Below are 18165 nucleotides of genomic sequence, written 5' to 3'. Positions count from 1 at the left end.
ATTGGGGGAGATCCCAAAACTTTGGGGGAGTCGCTGAAATTTGGGGGGCACCGAGGGGTACCTGGTGAGGGGAGGGGGTGAGGGGGAACCCCAATATTCGGGGGGACCCCAAAACCCCCCAACTTGGTGCCCTCCAACCCCATAACCCCCTCCCTGACCCCATAACCCCCCAAAATCCGATACCCCTGACCCCATAACCCCCCAAAATCCGATACCCCTGACCCCATAACCCCCCAAAATCCCATACCCCCGACCCCATAACCCCCTCCCCGACCCCATAACCCCCTCCCTGACCCCATAACCCCCCAAAATCCACTACCCCCGACCCCATAACCCCCCGGTTTCCCCCCCAGACACGAACTGGACCCCCGCGAACACGGAGCTGGTGGCGACCCCAGCCCCATAACTGCCTCCCTGACCCCATAACCCCCCAAAATCCCATACCCCCGACCCCATAGCCCCCCAAAATCTGATACCCCCGAACCCATAATCCCCTCCCCGACCCCATAACCCCCCAAAATCTGGTACCCCCGACCCCATAACCCCCCAAAATCCCATACCCCCGACCCCATAACCCCCTCCCCGACCCCATAACCCCCCAAAATCCCATACCCCCGACCCCATAGCCCCCTCCCTGACCCCATAACCCCCCAAAATCCCATACCCCCGACCCCATAACCCCCCAAAATCCGGTACCCCCGACCCCATAGCCCCCTCCCTGACCCCATAACCCCCCAAAATCCGATACCCCTGACCCCATAGCCCCCTCCCTGACCCCATAACCCCCCAAAATCCCATACCCCCGACCCCATAACCCCCTCCCTGACCCCATAACCCCCCAAAATCCTATACCCCCGACCCCATAACCCCCCGGTTTCCCCCCCAGACACGAACTGGACGCCCGCGAACACGGAGCTGGTGGAGACCCCAGCCCCATAACCCCCCTCCCCTGACCCCATAACCCCCCAAAATCCGGTACCCCCGACCCCATAGCCCCCCGATTTCCCCCCCCCAGACACGACCTGGACCCCCGCGAACACGGAGCTGGTGGAGCGCTGCGGGCTGACGGTGCGGGGGCTGCCCACGGGCGAGAAGCTGCTGTTCCGCGTGGTCGGAGTGAACATCGCGGGCCGCAGCCCCCCGGCCACCATGGCCCAGCCCGTCACCATCCGCGAGATCGTCGGTGAGCCCCAAATCCGGGGGGCACCCCCAAATCCCGGGGGGGGACACCCCGAAATCCGGGGGGGGGGGGCAGCCCGAAATCTGCGGAGGGGGAGACAGAAATTCGGGGAGGGAGAGGCTGAAATCGGGGGGATCCTGAAATTGGGGGGGAATCCCTAAGGGGAAGGGGGATCCATAAAGGAAAGGGGGCACCCCAAAAATCAGGGGGATCCCGGAATCAGGAGGGACCCCGAAATCCGGGGGGGACACCCCGAAATCCAGGAGGGAGAGAGAGAAATCGGGGGGGGGGTCACGAAATTAGGGGGGGATCCTGAAATTAGGGGGGAGCCCGAAATCGGGGGGGGGGGGGAACGGAGGGGGGAGCTCGAAATTGGGGGGAATCCCTAAAGGAAATGGGGGACCCCAAAAAGAAAAGGGGGGACCCCGAAATCCGGAGGGGAAGACAGAAATCGGGGGAGAATTCCTAAGGGAAAGGGGGACCCCAAAGGGAAAGGGGGGATCCCAAAAGGGAAGGGGGGATCCCAAAATGAGGAGGGAGCCCGAAATCAGGGGGGACCCCGAAATCCGGAGGGGGAGACAGAAATCGGGGGGGATCCTGAAATTAGGGGGGTAGCTGCGAAATTGGGAGGGAATTCCTAAGGGAAAGGGGGATTCATAAAGGAAAGGGGGCACCCCAAAATCCGGGGGGGAGCCCGAAATCGGGGGCAGCCCGAAATCCGGGGGGGGACCCCGATATCCGGAGGGGGAGACAGAAATCGGGGGGGGGGGCGGCTGAAATCGGAGGGGGGATCCCGAAATTGGGGGGGAATCCCTAAGGGAAATGGGGGACCCCAAAAAGAAAAGGGGGGACCCCGAAATCCGGGGGCAGCCCGAAATCCGGGGGAACCCCGAAATCAGGGGGGGGACACCCCGAAATCTGGGAGGGGGACACCCCGAAATCTGGGGAGGGGGAGACAGAAATTCGGGGGGGGGGAGACAGAAATCGGGGTGGGGGGGCTGAAATCGGGGGGGAATCCCTAAGGGAAATGGGGGACCCCAAAAAGAAAAGGGGGGACCCCGAAATCAGGAGGGAGACCGAAATCGGGGGGGGGACACCCCGAAATCCGGGAGGAGGAGACAGAAATCGGGGGGGATCACGAAATTAGGGGGGGACCCTGAAATCCGGGAGGAGGAGACAGAAATCGGGGGGGGGGCTGAAATCGGAGGGGGGAGCCCAAAATTGGGGGGGAATCCCTAAGGGAAATGGGGGACCCCAAAAAGAAAAGGGGAGAGACCCCAAAAATGGGGGAGAGATCCCAAAATGGGGAGAGACCCAAAAATGGGGAGGGGCCGAAAATGAGGAGGGACCCTAAAAATGGGGAGGGACCACAAAAATGGGGAGGGACCCCAAAAATGGGGAAGGATCCTAAAAATGGGGAGAGACCCCAAAATGGGGAGGGACCCCAAAAATGGGGAGGGACCCCAAAATTGGGGAAGGACCACAAAAATAGGGAAGGACCCTAAAAATGGGGAGGGACCCCAAAATTGAGGAGTGACCCTAAAAATGGGTGAGGGGCCGTAAAAATGGGGAGGGACCCCAAAATGGGGAGAGACCCCAAAAATGGGGAAGGACCCCAAAAATGGGGAGAGACCCCAAAAATGGGGAAGGATCCTAAAAATGGGGAGTGATCCTAAAAGTGGGGAGGGACCCCAAAAATGGGGAAGGACCCCAAAAATGGAGCTGAAACTTTGGGGACGAGAGTCTGAAGGAATTAGGGGGGGAATTGATGGGTAACAGGGGAGTGCTGACCCCAAAATCGGGGGAGACCCCAAAATGGGGGGGTTCTGCCCCAGAGATCCCCCCTAAACAGTGTCCGACCCCCCCCCAGAGCGCCCCAAGATCCGGCTGCCCCGGCACCTGCGGCAGACGTACGTCAGGAAGGTGGGGGAGCAGGTGAACCTGGTGATCCCCTTCCAGGTGAGCAGGGGGACCCCAAAAGTCAGCTCAGCCCCGTGGGTTATTGGGGGACCCCAAAAGTCAGCTCTGCCCCATGGGTTATCGGGGGACCCCAAAAGTCCAGGGAGCTCTGCCCCATGGGTTATTGGGGGACCCCAAAAGTCAGCTCTGCCCCATGGGTTATTGGGGACCCCAAAAGTCAGCTCTGCCCCATGGGTTATTGGGGGACCCCAAAAGTCAGGGGAGCTCAGCCCCATGGGTTATTGGGGACCCCAAAAGTCAGCTCAGCCCCGTGGGTTATCGGGGGACCCCAAAAGTCAGCTCAGCCCCGTGGGTTATCGGGGGACCCCAAAAGTCAGCTCAGCCCCGTGGGTTATTGGGGGACCCCAAAAGTCCGGGGAGCTCTGCCCCGTGGGTTATTGGGGTAACTCAGCCCTATAGGGACACCAGAACCCCACAGATCCTATAGGGACAATGGAACCCCACAGACCCATAGATCCCATAGGGACACCTCAGCCCCACAGGGACATCTGAATCCCACAGCCCCATAGGGACACCTCAACCCCACAGATCCCGTAGGGACACCTCAACCCCACAGATCCCACAGGGACACCTGAACCCCATAGATTCCATAGGGATACCTGAACCTCACAGATCCCATAGGAACATCTCAGCCCCATAGATCCCATAGGGACACCTGAACCCCATAGATCCCATAGGGACACCTCAACCCCACAGATCCCATAGGGACAATTGAACCCCACAGACCCCATAGGGACAATTGAACCCTACAGCCCCATAGATCCCATAGGGACACCTGAACCCCACAGATCCCATAGGGACAAGCCAACCCTACAGATCCCATAGGGACAATTGAACCCCACATATCCCATAGGGACAATTGAACCCCATAGACCCCATAGGGACAATTGAACCCCACAGATCCCATAGGGACACCTCAACCCCACAGATCCCATAGGGGCACCTCAACCCCACAGCCCCATAGGGATAACTGAACCCCACAGCCCCATAGGGACACCTGAACCCCACAGATCCCATAGGGACATCTCAGCCCCATAGACCCCATAGGGACACCTCAGCCCCATAGATCCCATAGGGACACCTGAACCCCACAGATCCCATAGGGACAAGCCAACCCTACAGATCCCATAGGGACACCTCAACCCCACAGATCCCATAGGGGCACCTCAGCCCCATAGACCCCATAGGGGCACCTCAACCCCACAGCCCCATAGGGATAACTGAACCCCACAGCCCCATAGGGACATCTCAGCCCCATAGACCCCATAGGGACACTTCAGCCCCACAGCCCCATAGGGACACCTCAGCCCCATAGATCCCATAGGGGCACCTCAGCCCCACAGCCCCCATGGGTCTAACCAAGCCCCGCCCCCTCGGCAGGGTAAGCCCCGCCCCCAGGTGACGTGGACGAAGGAGGGCGGGCCCCTGGGCGAGGACGTGCACGTGCGCACGTCGGACCGCGACACGGTGTTCTTCATCCGCGCCGCCAGCAGGGGGCACTCGGGGCGCTACGGGCTCAGCGTGCGCATCGAGGGCATGGAGGACACGGCCGAGATGCGCCTGCGCATCGTCGGTAACTGGGAGCACTGGGAGCGCTGGGATTGGGAACTGGGAGCACTGGGAGCGCTGGGATTGGGAACTGGGAGCACTGGGAGCACTGGGAGCACTGGGAGCGCTGGGAGCACTGGGACTGGGAACTGGGAGCACTGGGAGCACTGGGAGCGCTGGGATTGGGCACTGGGAGTGACTGGGATTGGGAACTGGGAGCACTGGGAGCGCTGGGATTGGGAACTGGGAGCACTGGGAGCGCTGGGCTCAGCGTGCGCATCGAGGGCATGGAGGACACGGCCGAGATGCGCCTGCGCATCGTCGGTAACTGGGAGCACTGGGAGCGCTGGGATTGGGAACTGGGAGCACTGGGAGCACTGGGATTGGGAACTGGGAGCACTGGGAGCACTGGGAGCGCTGGGCTCAGCGTGCGCATCGAGGGCATGGAGGACACGGCCGAGATGCGCCTGCGCATCGTCGGTAACTGGGAGCACTGGGAGCGCTGGGATTGGGAACTGGGAGCACTGGGAGCGCTGGGAGCACTGGGATTGAGAACTGGGAGTGATGGGATTGGGAACTGGGAGCACTGGGAGCGCTGGGATTGGGAACTGGGAGCACTGGGATTGGGAACTGGGAGCACTGGGATTGGGAACTGGGAGCACTGGGAGCACTGGGATTGGGAACTGGGAGCACTGGGAGCACTGGGATTGGGAACTGGGAGCACTGGGAGCACTGGGATTGGGAACTGGGAGCACTGGGAGCGCTGGGCTCAGCGTGCGCATCGAGGGCATGGAGGACACGGCCGAGATGCGCCTGCGCATCGTCGGTAACTGGGAGCACTGGGAGCGCTGGGATTGGGAACTGGGAGCACTGGGAGCACTGGGATTGGGAACTGGGAGCACTGGGAGCACTGGGATTGGGAACTGGAAGGGACTGGGATTGGGAACTGGGGGCACTGGGAGCGCTGGGAGCACTGGGATTGGGAACTGGGAGTGACTGGGATTGGGCACTGGGAGCACTGGGACTGGGAACTGGGAGCACTGGGAGCACTGGGATTGGGAACTGGGAGCACTGGGAGCACTGGGATTGGGCACTGGGAGCACTGGGATTGGGAACAGGGAGCACTGGGAGCACTGGGAGCACTGGGAGCACTGGGACTGGGAACTGGGGGCACTGGGAGCACTGGGATTGGGCACTGGGAGCACTGGGAGCTCTGGGATTGGGAACTGGGAGTCACTGGGATTGGGAACGGGGAGCACTGGGAGCACTGGGATTGGGAACTGGGACACTGGGAGCACTAGGATTGGGAACTAGGAGCACTGGGAGCACTGGGATTGGGAACTGGTGGCACTGGGATTGGGCACTGGGAGCACTGGGAGCACTGGGATTGGGAACTGGGGGCACTGGGACTGGGAACTGGGAGCACTGGGATGTTTCAGGACGTTTTTTGGGGTGGTTTTGGGATGTTTGGGGTTTTTCGGGGTGTTTCAGGCAGTTTTGGGATGGTTTGGGGGCTTTTGGGGTGTTTTGAGGTATTTTGAGGTATTTTTGGGGTTGTTTTGGGGTATTTTTGGGGTGCTGTTTCCCGGGGATGTTTCAGGGTATCTTTGGGGTATTTTTGGGGTGTTTCTGGGGTATTTTTGGGTGGTTTTGGGGTATTTTTGGGGTGCTGTTTCCCAGGGATGTTTCGGGGTGGGTTTGGGTGTTTCTGGGGTATTTTTGGGTGGTTTTGGGGTATTTTGGTGTATTTTTGGGTGGTTTGGGGGTATTTTTGGGGTGCTATTTCCCAGGGATGTTTTAGGGTGTTCCTGGGGTATTTTTGGGGTGTCCCTGAGCTGATCCCCCCCTCTCCAGAGCGGCCGGGGCCCCCCCAGAAGGTGACGGTGAAGGAGGTTTGGGGGTTCAACGCCCTGGTGGAGTGGGAGCCCCCCGAGGACGACGGCAACGCCGAGATCACCGGCTACACCATCATGAAGGCCGACAAGAGAACCATGGTGAGGGGGCAGCGCCCCGAAAGCGGCCCCAGAGGAACCCCAAAATACGCAGTGGAACCCCAAAATGCTGAACTGAAACCCAAAGTTATCAATGGAACCCCAAAACTGTCAATGGAACCCCAAATAATTCAGAGGAACCCCAAAATACTCAATGGAACCCCAAAATACCGAACTGAAACCCAACATTGTCAGTGGAACCCCAAAATGCTGAACTGAACCCCAAAGTTATCAATGGAACCCCAAAATACGCAGTGGAACCCCAAAATATTCAGAGGAACCCCAACATCCTGAGCTGAACCCCAAAATGCTGAAATGGAACCCAAAGTTATCAATGGAACCCCAGAATTGTCAATGGAACCCCAAATAATTCAGAGGAACCCCAAAATGCTGAACTGAACCCCAACATTGTCAATGGAACCCCAAAATACTCAATGGAACCCCAACATTATCAATGGAACCCCAAAATCCTGAACTGAACCCCAAAATTGTCAGTCACCACGTCAAACCACCCCAAAGTCACCCAAAACCACCCCAAACCACCCCAAATCCCTTGAATCTCCCCCAATATCACCTAAATTTTCCCCAAACTCCCCCAAAACTACCTCAAATCCCCCCAAAACCACCTCAAACCACCCCAAATTCACCCCCAAACCACCTGAAATCCACCCCAACCACCTCAAACCTCCCAAAAACCACCTCAAACTCCCCCAAATCCCTTCAGTCCCCTCCAAAACCGCCTCAACCGCCCCAAAACCACCTCAGACCACCCCAAAGACACCCAAAACCACCTCAAAGTCACCCCAAAGTCACCCAAAACCACCTCAAACCATCCCAAATCCCTTGAATATCCCCCAAATCCACCTCAACTCCCCCCAAACTCCCCCAAAACCACCTGAAACCACCCCAAAACCACCTGAAATCCCCCCAAACCACCGGAAACCCCCCCAAAAACCACCTCAAACCATCTGAAACCACCCCAAAACCACCTCAAACCCCCCCAAAGTCGCCCAAAACCACCTCAAATCCTCCCAAATCCCTTCAGTCCCCTCCAAAACCACCTCAAACCACCCCAAACTCCCCCAAAACCACCTCAAACCACCCCAAAATCACCCCAAAACCACCTCAAATCCCCCCAAACCACCGGAAACCCACCCAAAAACCACCTCAAACCACCGCAAAGTCACCTCAAAGCCCCCCAAAACCACCTCAACTCCCCCAAAACCACCTCAAACCACCCAAAAAACACTCCAAAACCACCTCAAACCCCCCCAAAACCACCTCAAACCACCCCGAAATCACCCCAAAACCACCTCAAATCCCCCCAAAACCACCTCAAACCACCCCAAACCCCCCCAAAACCACCTCAAGCCACCCCGAAATCACCCCAAAACCACCTCAAATCCCCCCAAAACCACCTGAAACCACCCCAAAACCACCTCAAACCCCCTATACCACTTGAAACCACCCCAAAACCACCCCAAAACCACCTGAAACCCCCCCAAAACCACCTCAAACCACCCCGAAATCACCCCAAAACCACCTCAAATCCCCCCAAAACCACCTGAAACCACCCCAAAACCACCTCAAACCCCCTATACCACGTGAAACCACCCCAAAACCACCCCAAAACCACCTCAAACCCCCCCAAAACCACCTCAAATTCCCCCAAAACCACCTCAAACCCCCCAAAACCACCTCCTGACCCCCCCCCCCCCAGGAGTGGTTCACGGTGTACGAGCACAACCGGCCCCTGCGCTGCACGGCCTCGGAGCTGGTGATGGGCAACGAGTACCTGTTCAAGGTGTTCAGCGAGAACCTGTGCGGGCTGAGCGAGAAACCTGGGCTCTCCTCCAACACGGCCGTCATCCCCAAAGCGGGTACCCCACGTTCGGGGGGTTTCGGGGGGATTTGAGGTGGTTTTGGGGGAGACCAAAGGGATTTGGGAGGGTTTCAGGTGGTTTTGAGGGGGTTTGAGGTAGTTTTTGGGTGGTTTTGGGGGGTTTGAGGTGGTTTTGGAGGAGTTTGAGGTGGTTTTGGGGGTTTGAGGTGGTTTCGGGGGGGTTTGAGGTGGTTTTGGGGAAGTTTCAGGTGGTTTTCGGGGGGTTGAGATGGTTTTCAGGAGTTTAGAAGTGGTTTTGGGAGGGGGTTGAGGTGGTTTTGGGGAGGTTTCAGGTGGTTTCGGAGGGGTTTGAGGTGGTTTTGGGTGGATTGAGGTGGTTTCTGGGAGGTTTGAGGTGGTTTTGGGGGGGTGTGGGGGAGTTTGGGGTGGTTTTGGGGGTACCTGTGCGGGCTGAGCGAGAAACCCGGGCTCTCCTCCAACACCGCCGTCATCCCCAAAGCGGGTACCCCACGTTCGGGGGGGTTTGGGGGGGTCCTGGGGGGATTTGAGGTGATTTCAGAGGGGTTTGAGGTAGTTTTGGAGGGGTTTGAGATGGTTTTCAGGAGGTTTGAGGTGGTTTTGGGGAGGTTTGAGGTGGTTTCGGAGGGGTTTGAGATGTTTCTGGGGAGGTTTCAGGTGGTTTTGGGGAGGTTTGAGGTGGTTTCGGAGGGGTTTGAGGTGGTTTTGGGGGGATTTGAGGTGGTTTCGGAGGGGTTTGAGGTGGTTTTGGGGGGATTTGAGGTGGTTTTGAGGGGGTTTGAGGTGGTTTTGAAGGGGTTTGAGGTGGTCTTGGGAGGGTTTGAGGTGGTTTTGGGGTGGTTTCAGGTGGTTTTGGGGGGGTTTCAGGTGGTTTCAGAGGGGTTTGAGGTGGTTTTGGGGGGTTTGAGGTGGTTTCGGAGGGGTTTGGGGGGAGTTTGGGGGGTACCTGTGCGGGCTGAGCGAGAAACCCGGGCTCTCCTCCAACACGGCCGTCATCCCCAAAGCGGGTACCCCACGTTCGGGGGGGTTTGGGGGGGTCCTGGGGGGATTTTGGTGGGATTTGAGGTGGTTTTGGGGGTGTTTAAGATGTTTTTGGGGAGGTTTCAGGTGGTTTTGGGGGAATTTGAGGTGGTTTTGGGGAAGTTTCAGGTAGTTTTGGTGGGATTTGAGGTGGTTTTGAAGGGGTTTGAGGTGGTCTTGGCGGGGTTTGAGGTGGTTTTGGGGGTTTTGAGGTGGTTTTGGGAGGTTTAACGTGGTTTTGGGGGGTTTGAGATGTTTTTTGAGGGGTTTGAGGTGGTCTTGGCGGGGTTTGAGGTGGTTTTGGGGGTTTTGAGGTGGTTTTGGGGGGTTTGAGGTGGTTTTGGAGGGGTTTGAGATGTTTTTTGAGGGGTTTGGGGTGGTTTGGGGTAGATTTGAAGGCACTTGCTGCAGTTTCTATGGGTTCACGAAGATCCCCGCGATCCCCAAAACCACTCCAAGCATCCCCAAATCCCAATCCCCAACTTTTGGGCTTAATTGACCTCGTAATTAAGATTTTTAATCGGTCGAGCTGCCTTTAATTGCCAAGGATCAATTTAGGGCATTTAACAGGGAATATTCAGATTTTAAAGGGTTTTTAGGGGTCACTCAGCCTTCGTGACCTCACCTTGATTACACCCCCCCCTTATTTGACCTTGGGGGTGAAACCCCAAACAATGATCACCCCCCTAAGAATTTTGGGGACCCCCTAAATCCTGCTGGGACCCCCCACAGAGCTGAGGCTGAAGCCCCCCCAGTACCAGGAGCACGATTTCCGCTCGGCCCCCCAGTTCCTGACGCCGCTGGTGGATCGCAGCGCCGTGGCCGGATACTCCACCGCCCTCAACTGCGCCGTCAGGGGGCACCCCAAGGTTTGGGGGGGGTCCTCGGGGGAATTTGGGGTACCCCTGGGGCTGTTCACCCCGAAATTGGGGGGGTTCATGTGGAGATTTGGGGTCCTGAGGGGGTTTTGGGGTCTCAAATTCACCCTTCTGCTCTTAACTGGGTGGGTGGGGATGAAGGTGGGGGGCCCTGGGGGTCCTGAGGGAGTTTTGGGGTACCCCTGAGCCTGCTCACCCCAAAATTAGAGGGATTTGGGTGGAGATTTGGGGTCCTGAGGGGGTTTTGGGGTACCCCTGAGCCTGTTCACCCCAAAACTGGGGGGGTTCGGGTGGAGATTTGGGGTCCTGAGGTAGTTTTGGGGTACCCCTGATGCTCTTCACCCCCAAATTGGGGGGCTTTGGGTGGAGATTTCAGGTCCTGAGGGGGTTTTGGGGTACCCCTGAGCCTATTCACCCCAAATTTAGGGCGGGTTTGGGTGGAGATTTGGAGTTCTAGGTGGAGATTTGGGGGTCCTGAGGGGGTTTTGGGGTACCCCTGACACTGTTCACCCCAAAATTGGGGGGGTTTGGGTGGAGATTTGAGGTCCTGAGGGAGTTTTGGGGTACCCCTGGGGCTGTTCACCCCAAAATTAGGGGGGGTTCGGGTGAAGATTTGGGGTCCTGAGGGGGTTTTGGGGTCTCAAATTCACCCTTCTGCTCTTAACTGGGTGGGTGGGGATGAAGGTGGGGGACCTTGGGGTTCCTGAGGGGGTTTTGGGGTACCCCTGGGCCTGTTCACCCTGAAATTGGGGGGGGTTGGGTGGAGATTTGGGGTCCTGAGGGGGTTTTGGGGTACCCCTGGGCCTGTTCACCCCAAAATTAGGGGGTTTGGGGTCCTGAAGGGGTTTTGGGTTACCCCTGGGTCTGTTCACCCCAAAATTAGGGGGGCTTGGATGGAGATTTGGAGTTCTAGGTGGAGATTTGGGGGTCCTGAGGGGGTTTTGGGGTACCCCTGGGTCTGTTCACCCCAAAATAAGGGGGCTTGGGTGGAGATTTGGGGTCCTGAGGGGGTTTTGGGGTATTTTTGGGGTGCATTTGGGGATTCACCTGTCCAGGTGTGCCCCTCCCAGCCTGAAGAACCAGGAGTGGGGTTCACCTGAGGAAGGGTTTTGGGGTGTCCCAATGGGGCTGTGGATGTTTTTGGGGTGCCCTGGGCTGTTTTTGGGGTGCATTTTGGGGGCTCACCCGACCAGCTGCATCCCACGCAGCCCAAGGTGGTGTGGCTGAAGAACCAGGTGTGGGGTTCACCTGAGGAAGGGTTTTGGGGTGTCCCAATGGGACTGTGGGTGTTTTTGGGGTGTCCCAATGGGGCTGTGAACACATCCCCACGTGTGGATGTTTTGGGGTGCCCTGGGCTGTTTTTGGGGTGCATTTTGGGGGCTCACCTGACCAGTGTGTGTCCCTCGCAGCCCAAGGTGGTGTGGCTGAAGAACCAGGTGTGGGGTTCACCTGAGAAAGGGTTTTGGGGTGTCCCAATGGGACTGTGAACACATCCCCACGTGTGGATGTTTTTGGGGTGCCCTGGGCTGTTTTTGGGGTGCATTTTGGGATTCACCTGACCAGCTGCGTCCCTGGCAGCCCAAGGTGGTGTGGCTGAAGAACCAGGTGGCCATCGGGGAGGACCCCAAGTTCCTGGCCCGGCACAGCCAAGGGGTCCTGACCCTCCTGATCCGCAAGCCGGGACCCTTCGACGGCGGCACCTACACCTGCAGGGCTGTCAACGAGCTGGGCGAGGCCCTGACCGAGTGCCGCCTCGAGATTCGGGGTGAGGGGGTCCCCGAAATCTGGGGGGGGTCCCCAGATATCGTAGAGGGTCCCCAAAATCGCGGGGGGTCCCTAAAATTTGAGGGGGAGGTTGTGGATACCTGGGTGAGGGTTGTGAACGCCTGGGGCAGGTGCCGGGTGAAGGAATCATGGGGGGAGAAGGGGCACCCCAAAATCTGGGGGAGGTCCTGACTGATTTTGGGGTGAGGGGGTCCCTAAAATCTGGGGGGTTCCCCAAAAATCGTGGAGGGTCCCCAAAATCGGGAGGGGTTCCCAAAATTTATGGGGAGGTGGTGGATACCTGGGTGAGGGTTGTGAACACCTGGGGCAGGTGCTGGGTGAAGGAATCATGGGGGGAGAAGGGGCACCCCAAAATCTGGGGGAGGTCCTGACCGATTTTGGGGTGAGGGGGATCCCCAAAATCTGGGGGGGTACCCCTAAAATCACAGAGGGTCCCCAAAATCTTGGGGGAGGTGGTGAACACCTGGGGCAGGTGCTGGGTGAAGGAATAATGGGGGGAGAAGGGGCACCCCAAAATCTGCGGGAGCTCCTCGAGATTTGAGGGGGTCCCCAAAGTTTTTCGGGTGCCCTGATATTGGGGTGGGGGCATTGTGGGTTTAGGGGGGAACTGAAGCCCCCTCAACGTTTGTCTCTCCCTCCACAGTGCCTCAGTGACGGTGACAAAAAATGGTGAGGGCGGGGGGCTGAATTTGGGGGGAGGGTATTAATTAGTGAGGCTTTAATTAGGGGGTTTGATTGGGAAGTTTAATTGGGGTGTATTTAATTGGGCAGATTAATTAGGGGGATTAATTGAGGGGTCTTGGGGGGTTTAAATATGTTTTTACTTGGGTTTCATTGGGGTGTTTTAATTGAGGGGTTTAATTGGTGGGTTCAGTTGGGGGGGCTTTAATTGGGAGAGGCTAAATGGAGATGTTTAATTAGGGGTGTTAATTAGGGGGGGTCTTTAACTGAGGATGTTAACTGGTGATCTTCGAGGCTGTATTTGTGGGATCTTTATTTCAGAAGGTTTAATTAAGAGGTCTTTAATTGGGGGGGGGGTGTTTAATCGGTGGGACGGATTTTGAGGTCACATTTAAGGGGTTCCCCCTTATTTTGGGGTGCTGACCCCCATCTTTGCCACCACCAGGCCACCACCATCCTGCGGAGCCACAAGCCCATGGTGGTGAGGAAGAAGAAGAGTGTGTGGGTGACAAAGGCCCCATGAACCCCCCAAAAATAAAATGTCTGAGCAATCCCCCAGAGTCTGCGCTTCGTTTTGGGGAGGGGGCACCTGAGGAATCGGGGAGCACAGTTCCTACCTTTTGCACTTCATGTTTTCTTCTCTTTTCCCTTGGTGTTTCTTGGCTGTTTTTGCACTCATGTTTCTTGCCTTTTCTCCCCTCACGTTTCCCTCCCTTTATGTCCCCTCACGTTTCCCTCCTTTTTTCCCCTCACGTTTCCCACTCTTTTCTCCCCCTCACGTTTCCCTTTTTCTCCTCACATTTCCCACCCTTTTCCCCCTCACGTTTCCTGCCCTTTCCCCCTCATATTTCTTTCGCTTTGTTTCCCTCACATTTCCTGCCTTTTTTTCCTCCCCTGTCATATTTCCCACTCTTTCCTCCCTCACATTTCCTGCCCTTTTCCCCCTCACACTTCCCACACTTTTCCCCCCTCATGTTTCCCACTTTCTCCCCTCACAGTTCCTCCCTTTTCTCTCCTCGCATTTCCCACCCTTTTCCCCCTCACGTTTCCCGCTCTTTTCTTCTTATTTCTTTTTCTCCCCTCACATTTCCCACCCTTTTCCCCTCACGTTTCCTGCTATTTTCCCTCCCCTTTTCCCCCCATGTTTCCCACTCTTTATCCCCTCACGCTTCACTCCCTTCCCTCACATTTCCCACCCTTTTCTCCCCTCACATTTCCCCCTTTTTCTTCTCACATTTCCCACCCTTTTCTCCCTCATGTTTCCCTTTATTCCCCTCACGTTTCCTGCCCTTTTTCCCCTCACATTTTGGGCCCTTTTTCTCCCCTCACGTTTCCCGCCCTTTTCTCCTTCATGTTTCCCTTTATTCCCCTCATGTTTCCCCCCCATTTCTCCCCTCACATTTCCCACCCTTTTCTCCCCTTGTTTCATACCTTTTCTTCCTCTCATTTCCTGTCCTTTTCACTCGGCTTTACTGTCCTTTTTGCCTTCCATTTCCCACCCTTTTCTCCCCTCACATTCCCCTCACGTTTCCCGCCCTTTTCTCCCCTCACGTTTCCCTTTATTCCCCTCACGTTCCCCCCCATTTCTCCCCTCACATTTCCCACCCTTTTCTCCCCTTGTTTCATACCTTTTCTTCCTCTCATTTCCTGTCCTTTTCACTCGGCTTTACTGTCCTTTTTGCTTTCCATTTCCCGCCCTTTTCTCCCCTCACGTTCCCCTCACGTTTCCCGCTCTTTTCTCCCCTCACATTCCCCTCACGTTTCCCGCTCTTTTTCTCCCCTCACATTTCCCACCCTTTACCCCTCAAATTTTCTGCCCATTTTCCTCTCACACTTTCTGCCTTTTTCCATCTCATTTCCCACCCTTTTTCCCCTCAGACTTCTCACTTTCCCCCCTCACGTTTTTTTCCCGTCTCCTGCTCTTTTCCCCATCCCTCCCCTTTCCCCCCTCACATTTCTTACCCTTTTCCCCCTCACATTTCTTACCCTTTCCCCCTCATGTTGCCCATCATTTTCCCCCCTCACATTTCACACTTTTCCCTCCCTTTTGCCCTCCTCACGCCCCCTCACAGACACTCAGCAGCTCATTAAGAAGCAGAAATGTCCCTTTAATGACAACACACCTGCACCCCCCCCCCAAATTAAGGCCTCAGCGGTGTCCCCCTCCCCAAGACCCCCAAATTAAGGCCTCAGCGGTGTCCCCCTCCCCAAGACCCCCAAATTAAGGCCTCAGCGGTGTCCCCCTACCCCAAGACCCCCAAATTAAGGCCTCAGCGGTGTCCCCCTCCCCAAGACCCCCTCATGATCCCACCAGAAGGATCCCTCAGGCACTTGATCCCAGACCCCCCCAAGCACCAGATCCTGCCCCACAGAGGATCCAGAACCCATCCAGGCACCCGATGCCACCCTGGCGGGACCCCAGACCACCATCAAGGGCTGAATCCCACCCCCAGAGGAACCAGGATCCCCATGAGGGTTCCATTCTCTCCCCAGAGGGGACCCTGACCCTGAAAAGGGCCAGACTCTGCCCCAGAAAGGATCCAGGACGCCCAGCAGGGGCTTGATCTCACCCCAAGGGGAGACCCCAGACCTCCATAGCATCCTGATCCCACCCTGGGGTGACCCCAGACCCCCATCAGGATCCCAATAACCCCCCCAGACTCCTGTTAGGGGCTCAATCCTGCCCTATAGAGGATCCAGAATTCCAATTAGGAGCCTGACCCCACCCCAGGAGAGGACCCCAGACCCCCAGAGAGGCTGGATCCCACCCTGGGGTGACCCCAGACCCCAATCAGGATCCCAATACCCCCTAGACCCCCATTAGGGGCTCAATCCTGCCCTATAGAGGATCCAGAATTCCAATAAGGAGTCTGATCCCACCCAGGAGAGGACCCCAGACCCCCAGACAGGCTGGATCCCACCCTGGGGTGACTCCAGACCCCCATCAGGATCCAAATACCCCCCGAGACCCCCGTTAGGGGCTCAATCCTGCCCTATAGAGGGTCCAGGACTCCCATTAGGAGTCTGATCCCACCCCAGGAGAGGACCCCAGACCCCCAGAGAGGCTGGATCCCACCCTGGGGTGACCCCAGACCCCCATCAGGATCCCAATACCCCCTAGACCCCCATTAGGGGCTCAATCCTGCCCTATAGAGGATCCAGGATTCCAAATTGTCCAAATTTTTATCACTCTAATTAGACCTCTATTTTTATAATCATTTTATTACTATTAAACTTTTAAAATTTTAAAACCAAGCGGTTGGCATTTTTCACACTGGGGAATTAAAAATCAGTGGAAATCCCGGAAGAGGCTTGGTGGAAAAATCTGAAAGAGGCTTGGGAGAGGAATGTGAAGGATGAAGGAATAACGGGGGGGGGGAAGAAGGGGCACCCCAAAATCTGGGGAAGGTCCTGACCCAGTGTTGGCTCGAGATTTGGGGTGAGGGGGTCCCCAAAATCGGGTGGAATCCGAAAGGGGCTTGGGAGAGGAATCTGAAGGATGAAGGAATAACGGGGGGGAGAAGGGGCACCCCAAAATCTGGTGGGGGAGGGTCCTGACCCAGTGTTGGCTCGAGATTTGGGGTGAGGGGGTCCCCAAAATCGGAAGGAATCCGAAAGGGGCTTGGCGGAGGAATCTGAAAGAGGCTTGGCGGAGGGATCTGCACGGAGGGATCTGTCCAAGAAAGAGTCCCCAGAAGTGCCGAGCAAACTGCCGGCCTGAGCCCGATCCCAGCGGGAGACTTCCCGGGAAGGGGAAACAGTGGCAGGGGTGACCCCCTGGGCCAGGCAGAGCGGATCCGGAGCCCCCCATGGCAGACCCCTCCCCATTTTCACAGCTCCAGAACAAGATCCGGCCGCAGCCCGGCGAGGAGAAAGGAGCGGGGCGCAGCGAGAGCCGCCGCGGTTCTGCAAAGCTCCCCCAAATTCTCCTCTCCCCGAGCCGCTCGACTCCCAAACTCCCCCAGAACATGACTGCCGAGCCCCCGAGTCCTGGAAGCGCACCGGGAATCCCGAGCGTTTCCCGGGAGTTTCGGGGGGGATGACTCCCCGAGGCGGGGGTGGGAGGATTCCCGGTGGCTGCGTCTTCCCTTGCTGTAGGCAAGAAAGAGAGGGACAAGATCGCGGCTCGAAGATGATGTGACTCACTTCCTTTTGAAAATCGGGGCGTTTTTTTACTCTGTGTGAGGAAACCCCGGGCACTGCCTGGAACACGCCGAGCAATTCCCGAGATCCGCTCAGAAGAGGAGGAAAGCCCGGCGGCGCTCGGAATTTAACTCTCCCAACCAGGTATTTGGTGTTCCATAAAGTTTCTTCTACGATCTTTCTGTTTAAAGCTCTCCATTAAAGCTCTGGAGACGGCACAACTTTAACCCAAGTCTCTTCCTTTTTGAGAGAGACCAGATTGTAAATTTTCCAGTTTTATCAACTTCCTAATATCTCGTTAAATGGACTTTTCCGCGGCGTGGAGAGCTATTCTAGCCAAGCGTTCATCACAGACCATTGCTTTATTTCTCCTTCCTTTCCTACTTCTGACCAATCGTAAGGGTCCTGCTTAGCTCCAATCTCTTTCATTTCTGTTCCTTTTGCAGCTTTCCCAAAACCCTCTGATTTTAAGGACTCCCACACCCGCACGCCCCCTCCCATAATTGGGCTCCCCACCCAACATCTGGGGACCCCTCCGCCCCATAATTTGGGGCCTCCCCGGCCCGTAATTGGCAGTTCCCAAATTGGGGTCCCCCCCAATAATTTGGGGTCACAACCCCCCCCAAATTGCCCTTGGTGCCCCCGCTCCCCCTTTTTTTTTGGGGTGGGGGGAAAGCTTGGGGTGCCACCCTGCCCCATTCCCCCCGGGGCTATTTTTGGCTCAGAGAATCCAATTTCTGCCCCCCCTTCTTTAAAAAAAACTCCAAATTTGGGGTCGACCCCCCCCCCCCAAATTTGAGCCCCCCCGTTAGAGATCGATAATTGGCTCCTGCAATTAAGGGATGAATGTTGTGCGGGTGTGAAGAGAAGCTTTATCCATGTGCAGTTAAGCTCTTGCCCAGACAGAAACTTCTCGCTGGGCGCTCCCCAGCGCTGGTTTTCCTTGTTTTGTCCTTTTGTTGTGTTTTTGTTAAGGTTGAATAAAAGTTTTACGTTTGTTTTTTTTTTAAAGTAGGCAGTTTCTCACTTTAGGAAGAAATCCCAGAGCCGAGGGGATGGCAGAAGGGCAGAGCCGGAAGACTCTGGAGTTCTGGATGT

General features: G+C 56.7%; 1 protein-coding gene across 1 annotated transcript in view; it reads left to right on the top strand.

Moving 5' to 3' along the window:
* MYBPC2 (myosin binding protein C2) overlaps positions 1-13477 on the top strand; it is a 39247-nt gene extending 25770 nt beyond the window's left edge. Inside the window, exons 15-23 of the mRNA XM_038126508.1 lie at positions 1016-1183; positions 3051-3139; positions 4541-4733; positions 6563-6702; positions 8420-8579; positions 10313-10449; positions 12037-12223; positions 12887-12912; positions 13370-13477. Coding sequence (XP_037982436.1) covers positions 1016-1183; positions 3051-3139; positions 4541-4733; positions 6563-6702; positions 8420-8579; positions 10313-10449; positions 12037-12223; positions 12887-12897 — 1085 coding nt within the window. The 3' untranslated portion in view covers positions 12898-12912; positions 13370-13477. The remainder of the gene's footprint in view (positions 1-1015; positions 1184-3050; positions 3140-4540; positions 4734-6562; positions 6703-8419; positions 8580-10312; positions 10450-12036; positions 12224-12886; positions 12913-13369) is intronic.
* Positions 13478-18165: the final 4688 nt, after the last annotated feature.

The sequence above is a fragment of the Motacilla alba genome, unplaced genomic scaffold (assembly GCF_015832195.1).
Source record: "Motacilla alba alba isolate MOTALB_02 unplaced genomic scaffold, Motacilla_alba_V1.0_pri HiC_scaffold_35, whole genome shotgun sequence".
Classification (NCBI taxonomy): domain Eukaryota; kingdom Metazoa; phylum Chordata; class Aves; order Passeriformes; family Motacillidae; genus Motacilla; species Motacilla alba.
This window is presented reverse-complemented; position numbering and strand designations above follow the sequence as displayed.